Genomic DNA, 10,848 nt, shown 5'->3' with positions numbered 1-10,848 from the left:
AATCACGGCCTCAACCTTGGTCGGATCGACCAGAATACTCTTCTGGTTGACAAGGTGCCCCAGAAACCGCACCTCACGCAACCAGAACTCGCACTTGGAGAACTTTGCAAAAAGTCTCTCCCTCCTCAAAGTCTCGAGCACCTCTCTTAGGTGCTCCTTGTGATGCTCCCGAGTCTTGGAATATACCAAGATGTCATCAATAAAGACTATCACAGACCGATCCAACATCAGTCTGCACATGCGGTTCATGAGATCCATGAATGCGGCAGGAGCATTGGTGACCCCAAATGGCATCACCACGAACTCATAATGGCCATAGCGAGTCCGGAAAGTTGTCTTCTGCACATCCTCGTCCCTGACTCGCATCTGATGATAACCCGATCGCAGATCGATCTTAGAGAACCAAGATGCACCCTGAAGCTGGTCGAAAAGATCATCAATCCTCAAGAGGGGATAACGGTTCTTCACTGTTACCTTATTCAACTCCAGGTAGTCGATACACATCCGATGGGATCCGTCCTTCTTCTTCACGAATAGCATCGGGGCTCCCCAAGGAGAGCAGTCAGGCCAGATAAACCCCTTGTCTAACAGTTCCTGCAATTGTGTACACAACTCCTGCATATCGGGAGGAGCCAACCGATATGGTGTTTTGGCTATCGGAGCCGCACCTGGAATCAAATTAATCATGAACTCCACCTGCCTCTCTGGAGGTACCCCAGGAAAATCCTCCGGAAACACGTCCGAATACTCTCTCATAATCAGCACATTGTCCAAGGTCGCCTTACCCAAATCTCGGGTATCCATGACATAAGTGACAAAACCTGAACAACCCTACTGAAGATAGTGTTTGGCTCTCGCTGCTGAACACATAATCGGCCCACGCTGCGGTCTTTCACCCTGAATCACCACCTATCCCCCACTTGGGGTCCGAATTCGCACTAACTGCTGATCACAATCGATCACCGCCCCATTAGGGCTCAACCAATCCATGTCCACGATGACCTTGTTCCCATGCAGAGGAATGGGAACCAGATCAACTGGATATCGCTCACTGAACAACTGAAGGGTACAATCCCGATGAATTCTCGCAACCCTGACCATCCTATCATCAGCAATCTACACATCAATATGACGATCCAGCTCCCCCGAAGCTCCAACAAATCTCTTGTTAAGCGCAAGTGATACAAAAGATCGGGTAGCCCCCGATTCAAACAATACCATAGCAGAGATACCGTTCACAAGGAACGATCCTAAAATAAAAAACATTAACATGAGCAACAAATCAATATAAATAATAGAAAAGGAAGAGATACATACCCATCATGACATCAGGAGCTGCACAAACCTCCTCCGCCGTCAGCTCGAAAGCCCCGCTCTACGCTGCTGGTGCCTCTGTCCGGCCCTGACGGCCGTCAGTAATCCTCAATTTTGCAGGAGCGGGTGCTGACACTCGTCCTTCCGCAGCCAAACTCGAACAATGGGCCTTCATGTGGCCCCTCTGATTACGCTGAAAGCAAATGGGGGTGGTAGCAGTACAATATCTGCTGATATGACCAGTCCGACCACACTTGAAGCAGCCATAACCCACCCATCTGCACGTCCCCTCGTGCATCTTTTCGCACTTACCACAGCGGCTATGGCCATGCTGGCCTCTCGGTTTAGAATTAGATACCTTGGGCCTCTTGCCCGAACCCTTAACACTCGTCGTAGAATCTGGCTTCCACTTCCTCTCCATCTCTAAGTCAATCTCCCTCTCCCTAACCCTTGCTATCATTCTTCTAGTATCTTGCAGTTGGATCAGCTAACAAACTGCCAAATGTCACTCCTCAGCATCTCATGGTACCGGTCCTTCTTCATCTCCTCATTTGCCACATATTGCGGAACTAGAAGTGCCCTCTCCCTGAACATAGTGGTGATCTCAGTCACCGTCTCGGTAGTCTGACAGATATCCTGGAACTCTCGCGCCAGCTGCTGTACCTCAATCACCTCTGCAAACTCAGCCTGGAACCTGGTCGAGAAATCACTCCAGGTCATCGAATCAATAGCAGCATCATATCCTATAACATGCCCTACCTCCTCCCACCAATCACGTGCCCTATCCTTCAGGAGGCAGGAAGCTAGTCTGACTTGTCCCCCTCGGGACAACGGCTGGTACGAAAGGCGTTGGCAACATCTGCCAACCACCTACTGCTCATAATGGGGTCCTTAGCCCCATAATAGTCTGACGCTCCACATGCCTGAAACTCCCTGAAGGTCAGAGAGCGCGTCCCGATCAAAGCCACCACCTCAGTGCGAAAGGCACTCAATCTCTCATCAAGGATCTCCAGAATAACCTCCTTGACTGTGCCAAAGATCACAGGAGTCTGATCAAGCATACTATACGTAATCTAAGACGAGATGAACTCCCTCGTTTGGTCATCAAGTTGACCGGCTCCAGAACCTGAGCCCGAACCCTCCCCCACACCTAACTACCCATTGGCCTGCCTCGCAATACCACCATACTGAAAATAAATCATAATACTATCAGAATAAGCATTAATGCGCATATCGAGGAAATTATAACTACACAAACTCCCTGGCTTCATTGCAGCCCTCCTTGAATTGAGTGCGGATCCTCTGCTTTTAGTAGTACGTGCCCATACTACCTTCCACATCTATCCATACTTTCCTCAATTAGTGCCTTAACTCAACCAAATTGCTCTATAACCAACTGATCCCTCTCAGCTAAGGCTCCCAGCACTAAATCTCATCCTAGGTTTTTCCTAGGGCAACTCCACACCACTATCCGCCATCAGCTGCAGAAGGAACTCTCGCTATCCTCCTCTAACTAGCTCACAAATACAATTAGATATTACAATACTAAATAATTCTTCGAATGAAAGGTCTCACACTACAACGATTGGACTCAGACAAGAGTTGCGCAATAGAGTTAAATCTAACCTTCTAAAATTATTTTGTTTTCATAATATGTAACTTAGCATATTCGCTTACTAGTTAACTGAAATTAGCAAGAACTCCTAAAAGCACAAAACAAGCAGCATTCGATCATCAAGTAATCAGAACAAAGCATAACCTAGTCAGGCCATCTTATTACTGACTGATCAGCACTAGCATGCAAATCTATGAGTTCAAGAGCATGCATACAAAGGCATCTCTCCTAGCTCCTTAGACGTAATCTAGCATGTGATTCACAGATTCACAATTCAAAACATATTATAAACATGTATGGGTATTTTGGGATAACTTACTTTGAGCTCGACTGATTCCATGCATCACACTCTTTTTCTCTTTTAGAAATCCTTTTATAAAAATGTTTTTCTTTTGAAAATTTCCATCAAGTCCTTAGTTTGAGTTCAGACACACCCGAGAGTATGTCCGAATCCCTCAAACCAAGGCTCTGATACCAACTTGAAATATCCAAAAATATGGTCCCAAAATTTCATTTTTATAATAAATAAGGTAGCGTTTCCCAATATCATCCAAACATTTAAATAAAAACCAATGTATTAATTTTCCATAAAATCATAGTAAAACAACATAAGCAGAATCTCAATGGTATGTGCGGTGCACTCATCCCGAGCTCTTCCCTTTACAACCGGAAGTACCTGAAACATAAACTAATAACGGTAAGCACAAAGCTTAGTGAGTTCCCCTAAAATACCACATAGCAACCAAACCATTAACATAAAATAAACATATAGTGGGCCTCGCCCTGTCATCAGGCCCCGCCCGGCATCGGAACCCGTCCGGCATAGGGCCTCGCCCAGCATCGAGCTAAGATCGGTAAGCGAGCCCCGCCCAACATACAATAACATATATCAAATAATCACATACACATGCAATAATCACATAGATACATAGCATACAAATATTCATCAGGCCCCGCCCGGCATCAGGCCTTAGCCCGGAAAAACATATAACATAGGCATAGGCAAGAGTCACAAAGACAGCTAGCATACTAACGATATAACACAAACATGGGCCGGCATTAGTGCCTTCGACCCGCTAAACCCGATAAGGAAACTCACCTCAAATGCTGAACAATAGTTGATCAAATCTCGGCTCCAAATATCGGCTCTACTCAACCCCTAAACAGAAACAATTTCCTTAAATACCACATCAAATGCCCAAAACCCCTTATAGGTCAAACTTGGTCAAAGACTAAAGTCAAAGGTCAAAGTCAACGACCCGAGTTGACTCAAACTCGTTGAGTTTCCCTTTAACTCGCCGAGTTTCTCCATGAATCAGCAAGGTCGGGAAGAAACCGATCCAAATCACCGAGTTTATCAATAAACTCGTCGAGTTCGTCAGAAACTCAACATCTTAATCCATTAAGCCGACATTATCGAAACTAAGAGCTTCAGAACTCAGATATCAATCAAGAGGGCATCTAAAAGGGTAAAGTTTCCAACTTTGCCCCTAGGCACCATTAAAATGGGTTTAAAACCCAAACCCTAGGCTAAAAAGGTTGAGGGCTTAATTCTTAAGCACATAATCACCAAAGGCATAGCCCCAAACTACAGATTTTCGGCCTTAAAAAGCCAAATGGCCATGTAAAGTTTCCAACTTTACACTCATGCATGACTAGGAGGGGCTCAAAAGCTCAAAAGTGGCCATAAGAAGGACTTAATGAATGCATGAAGCCCTTAAGACCATAACGTTGGCACCTTTATGCCAAAAGAGCTCATGAAGATTCAGATCTGAAAGAATAAACACTTGGGACGTCCTATACCCCCATCATCCACCCAAACATGGCTAAAAGCAAACAATCTAACCCAAGAAGAGAACTAAGCAACTTAAGCAAGGTGAGAACTTGATACCTCAAAAACTTGGCAAATGAGCTAGTGATTATGGATCCAAGACTCCTTCTTCAAGCCAAGCAACTCCTAACTCCTTAACTCCTTCAACATGCACCAAAAATGAACACTTAAGGCTCTCCCCAAGCTCACACACTCAAGAATGGAAGGAAATGCTCGATTTTAGGGTTTATAGACAGAGGAGGCTGGTAAGGAGGCAGTCAAGGGACTTAAGGCCTTTAAATAGGGTGCAAAACCCTAAAAATTAGGGTTTCCTTCCCAGCTGTCAACTCGCCGAGTTGAGGCACCTCAACTCGCCGAGTTGACTCATTAAACTTCGCGGCCAAAAACCATTCGACACGCCAAGTTGAGGCTTCCAACTCGCCGATTCTTCAAGAATATATAAATAATTGGAAAATAAGTTCATACCAGAAACCAGGCGTTACATCTTCACTACACACATTTTCGGCGTCACCACCACATACCTTTTCAGGCACCACCACCACCCACTACTCTCACCAATGACAATTAAATCACAACAACTGAAGACTATTCCCTCACTCCTTTCTGAACATGCCATACACACACAAACACAAACCACACCAAAATTGATTTCCAATAAAACCCAAAATCTGCAACCATCTAAAATTTATATGAGGGGAGATCGTTCATCTAGAGCCCTAAAATCATCATCGATACACCATCACCACCACACTGATGAATGATATTGTGGGTTATAGGTTGATTCTTGTCGCAATAACGAGATGAAGATGACATCGATGAGGTGACGGTCGTCAAAGGAAGATGATGTCATAGGTGATGGTCGTCGGCGAGGTTTAGAGTAGATCACAGATGGTATGAGATATAGAGAGAAAGTGGGAAAGTGGTAGGTTTCTTAGGTTTAGAAGTGAAGGGTGAGTTGGGCTAGGATGGTGGGAGTGGGGCCTATTTTCTTTTTAAGTTATATATAATAATAAATAATAATAGATTAATGAAAAAATAAATATGCAAGGGCATTATGGTCATTCCAGTTTTAACATAGACTAAAAACGCTATAAAATCGTACCATCGGTGTAATGTGCAAGTTTAAAACAAACGATGGGCAATCTAGGGCCATTTTTGAAAATAGGAACCGAACACGCAATGTGATACTCGAATTCGGTTTATATCGAATTTACTTCAGTTTAAACTTTTTTTTTTAATTATAAAATTCTGTTTCCGGTTTTTGCTTGTTTTTTTTATTTCCAGAAGATGTCTATGAATATTGGAAGACATTGGTCCACGGCTTCTTTGAGTAGAGAACGTACAAACAATTTCATGTGTATGGTCTTTTAAAAAATAAACACATAAACAATCTAAAAAGGTGATGTTTATATATCTGTCTATCCTCCTGCACATGGATAAAAGTGGCAAAGAAGAGTTTTTCCAAAAAATAAAAATAAAAAATAAAAAATAACACATTAACCTTTAGAGAAGGTTTATAAATAAATTTTTTTTTATCAAATTAAGTTAGTCAAAATATGTCATCCTCTTGTTGCTTAAATTCGTCGTCCAGAAATATATCATAATCAGGACTAGAGAACATCTTTTTCACTTGAACCTTATTCACAACCGGACTCGATTAACATGAATTTCAAAACTTAATCTGCAATGTATTCTTTTATTTAGAATAGCAACCTACATACATTTCACTATCAATGAGCAATGCAACAACAATGCTATTATTCATAACTAAATTCAAGTGGATTGATGTATAAAAAACAATATAAAGTCATTATTATCATGAAACAAATACATTATAGGTAAAAGAAAGTACAACATTGCTACTTTGGGTGAGATATATACCATATTGCTTATATCAATTTAAGGAATAAAACATATTGTATCCTCCAACTCCCCGGATTCTAAAACTTATAGTAAATTACCTTGATAGTCCCTATGGTTTGAGCAATTTGTACAGTTGGTCCATAACTTCTTTTTCTAACTCAGACAGTCCTCATGGTATGATTTTAATTCGTCTATAGTCCTTACCAGACATAAAAAAAACCTTTTTTTTTCTAACATGACCAATTCTCATTGGTAATTTGCATGTTTAGTCCCTAACTTTATTTTCTAATTCGGACAATTCTCATGGCAGGTTTTTATTGTGTCTATGGTCCCTACCAAACATAAATTTTTTTTTTCTAACTTGGATAGTCCTTGTGGGTAATTTGCACGTTTGGTCCCAAACTTTTTTTTCTAACTCAGACAGTCCTCATGGTATGTATTTATTGCATCTATAGTCCTTAACAGACATATAAATACTTTTTTTGTCTAACTTAGGACAGTTCTCATAGATAATTTGTACATTTAGTCCCTAACTTTATTTTTTTTCTAACTAAGACAGTTCTCATGATATGTTTTTATTGAGTCTACGGTCCCTACCAGACATAGTATGACTTTTTTTCTAACTTGGACAGTCCTCATAGGTAATTTGGACGCTTGATCCCTAAACACAAATAAATCAAGTAATAACAATCTTACATCCAAATTCCAATACAAGAAAACACATGTTACAGAATACTTCATTTAAAAATGAATCCAATAACACATATAAACACACTAAATACCCTAAAACATTCATCTTGTTCTATCATTTATATTTGATCCTTGACCTTGGAATCCTGGTGTGGGTCCCACATAGGTTTTCTTTGAGAATTGAGTGGCAGCTGTTCTTGCTCCTTCTATGGCTGCTTTAAGAGTTGGAGAGGAAGTCTGATTGGATTGAGACGTGTTTGAGGATTTTTTAAGTGAGCCTGGTTTTAAAGAGAGTTGATTTCGAGGGTCTGGAAGTGGAAATTTAATGGGTAATTGGGCTTCAACCGGAGAAAGACCTCTAAGTGCTCCTTCAAGAATCTATCCACAAAATAAAAAATAAAAAAAAATAAGTTAGAAATAAATAACAAGATTCTTATTTACAAAAATAATAATAAAAGAAAATACTAACAGGTAACTTTTAGAAATAAAATTATTATTCGATAGAAATCATGAAACTTTTTATATATTAAACTAGAGTTTTATACAGAAAAGTCTCATTATATTGGGAAATTTTTTTAGAAAATCATAAAAAAGAAAATTTGAACAGGAAAGTCATGATTATTTAATATTTTGCCCAAATTAACTAAATAGTTTTTATTTTTATTTTAACAGGAATGACAGATTATCGTGTAAAATTAAACAATTTGGACTTTTCTGTTAAAAAAAAATATATATATATGACTTTATCAAAAAAATTTCCAAAATAATGGGACTTTTCTGGATTAAATTAAAAGATACAATGTATTTTTAACTCTATTGAATACATTATTTAATTATAATCTAGACTTTCAATTAACAAAATTTAAAAAGTTAAACATAATACAAGCTCATTATAACCCGAATAAGATTATAAATAAAAATAAATTTTCAACGTTACCTTTTAACAAAATTAAATCATAATTTAACTAAAACCATGGAATTTAACAAAAAATGTGACTAAAAAATACATAAAGAAAATTTGTATATTGCAATTTCTATTCAACTCCATACTATGGAAGAAGGAAAAAACAAATAAAAAAATAAAAACTTTTTTCCATTCCTTCCAAAACACTACCTAAGGCTAACTGAAAAATGTTTATTATGTGTTAATGGCAAAATTCCATTCTTACCCTTTTTTCCAAGTTATAGACTCCTTGATATCCACGCATTTCGAATGGCACAAGCAATTTCTGCATAAAGTGTAAAGATTATATTAAAATATGACATTTAAACTTCAAAAAAAAAAAAATTTGTTGCATGGAAAACTAAGTAATAGCACACCTGTGGTTGTTCACATAGCCAACAAAAAGGTGTTAGCCCTTCCAGCCTCGCCTGTAAGTAGATCAACAAATTAGATCAAAAAGGGTATTTTTGTAATAAACTAAAAACACACAACTCCAATATATTTTGTAAAACTCATAATTACACATTTTCCAATTTTCAAAAGGGGGTGAATGAAAGAAATAGCAACATACATTGCTATTTCTTGTATTCAACACTTTTTTTTACCAATTGTAGTAATAAAAACAAATCAGTTGAAACTAAAAAGTTAACAGCAATTTTTTTTTGTAAGGGTGGAGTTTCAGATGCTTACCCCTTGAGGAATATCTTCCCATGATGCAAGCTCTTCAGATGTAACACATCCAACAACTTCAACACAACCTAAAAGTCTTGAAACTGGATAATGTTCTGGAAATTTGAGATCAGTAACTCCATCTAATGCATATAATTGTCTGTAGAAGTCTTCCATTGCTTTGATTGTTTCAGGGTCCGGAACCTTCCCAGCAGCATGAATCCAAAGTCGACCTTCAAAAGATTTAAAGAAACATAAAGCCATTGAGGAAAAAGCAGGGAGTAAAAGGTAGTTCACTTTGCATAGATGAGATACAATCATCGAAGAATACAATGAGAGTAATTGTTTGATAAAACTCAATGAGATTACGAATTTTAAACAAACAGTAATAGAATCCACAGCATGATTCACTTCAGACTGAGCAGTAAAAGCGTGGATTAACATCAAGACACTTAGTTTGTCGATTTACCAGATCAATTCCACATTTGGAAGTGAAAGATTCGACAAGTATAAATGAATTTGTAGGGATTTAAAAAAGAAAAAGAAAAAAGGCGTTTGGGATTATGAAAGTACCTGTAATTGGAGAAGGCCAAGATCTTCCTTCGATACGTTTGATGCCATATACAAGCAGAGAAGCCCATGGCTGATGCATAGTTAGACATGGATTTCTGTAATTTCCGTCGCCTCTGCTTCTACTTGCCATCGTTTTTGTCTGTAAATACAATCTCGCGATCGAATTTCAGGTTGCAATGCAGAAACCGAGCTAGGGTTTATAAAGTTTTTGCCTCCCCTAACGATTCCTTTCTCTTGTTATGTTTTGTGAGAAATCTTTTGTGTTAATCGCGTATGAAGAAACTAACCTTCTGTTTTGTGCTAATGTCAAAATTTTGACAAAAAAAATATTGTTGGCCTTAAGTTTATAAATTTTAAAACAAACTTTTAGAATGAAATTGCAAAATAGATAAATAAAATTTACATATGTGGCTATAAATTAAAGATGGTTAATGTTTGGGAAATCTCCAGAAAAGTCCTAAAATTTTACCCTAATTTACGAAAAAGTCCCAAACTAAAATTTGTTTACGAAAAAACATGAATTACCGGTAAAAATGGCGATTTGACCCCTTTTTTCCGGTTTACCGGTTTCATTACTTACCAGTTTCACTAAAGTCCCATTATTTTACCCTAATTTGCGAATAAGTCCCAAACTAAAATTTTGTGATGATTTGACCCTTTTTTTCATGTAACATACATTTTATCGGTTTCATTGCTGACTTTGACACCTAGTCATTAACTTAGTTGATAAGATGGATACGATGGGTTATATAATACTATATTTACTGTAAAATTTGATATCCATCTCATCGGTTCATTTATGACTATGTATCTAGGTCAACAATGAAACCAATAAAATGTGTGTTTCCAAGAACAAGGGTAGAAAATGAATTGATGTCTCATGAGATGGATATATTGGTTTACATAAGATTAGATAGACAATTTGATATTTCTTATAAACGTAATTTCTTATAACGCAGTTGTTGCTAGTTTATGTAATTATTGCAGTCTTTGCTGGATGCATTTTATGTTCCAAAAGAATATACAATACATCAGGATATCAAGTTTTATGCCAAGCATAACATTATATAACTCAACATATGCATCTCGTCATCTCATTTAATGACTAGGCGTCCGGGTCAGCAATGAAACCAGTAAAATGTATGTTACATAGAGAAAAGGGCCAAATCATCACTAAATATTAGTTTAGGACTTATTCGTAAATTAGGATAAAATAACGGGACTTTAATGAAACAGGTAAGTAATGAAACCGGTAAACCGGGAAAAAGGGGTCAAATCGTCATTTTTACCGGTAATTCATGCTTTTTCGTAAACAAAATTTAGTTTGGGACTTTTTCGTAAATTAGGGTA

General features: G+C 38.2%; 1 protein-coding gene across 1 annotated transcript; it reads right to left on the bottom strand.

Moving 5' to 3' along the window:
- Positions 1-7,281: 7,281 nt before the first annotated feature.
- LOC145163134 (RNA-binding ASCH domain protein) lies at positions 7,282-9,795 on the bottom strand. Its single transcript, XM_079082014.1, has 5 exons — positions 9,499-9,795; positions 8,947-9,158; positions 8,634-8,684; positions 8,483-8,542; positions 7,282-7,691 (listed from the first exon to the last, which is right to left on the bottom strand). Exons 1-5 carry the CDS (start codon positions 9,626-9,628, stop codon positions 7,416-7,418), a joined length of 729 nt encoding a protein of 242 aa, XP_078938140.1. The 5' UTR covers positions 9,629-9,795; the 3' UTR covers positions 7,282-7,415.
- Positions 9,796-10,848: the final 1,053 nt, after the last annotated feature.

The sequence above is a fragment of the Lactuca virosa genome, chromosome 3 (assembly GCF_052849685.1).
Source record: "Lactuca virosa cultivar CGN04683 chromosome 3, Lactuca_virosa_CGN04683_v6, whole genome shotgun sequence".
In the NCBI taxonomy this organism is placed as follows: domain Eukaryota; kingdom Viridiplantae; phylum Streptophyta; class Magnoliopsida; order Asterales; family Asteraceae; genus Lactuca; species Lactuca virosa.
The sequence above is the reverse complement of the archived record's forward strand: the minus strand, read 5'-3'. Positions and strand labels throughout refer to the sequence as shown.

Bases quoted from the DNA above. Each gene is read 5' to 3' on its own strand.
- LOC145163134 (XM_079082014.1), bottom strand. From the start codon at position 9,628: ATGGCAAGTAGAAGCAGAGGCGACGGAAATTACAGAAATCCATGTCTA. The intron at 9,159-9,498 runs GTACTTTCATAA...AATCTTTTGAAG, and splicing joins TTGGCCTTCTCCAATTACAG to GTCGACTTTGGATTCATGCT. The intron at 7,692-8,482 runs GTAAGAATGGAA...TTTTGTGGATAG, and splicing joins TCTATAACTTGGAAAAAAGG to ATTCTTGAAGGAGCACTTAG.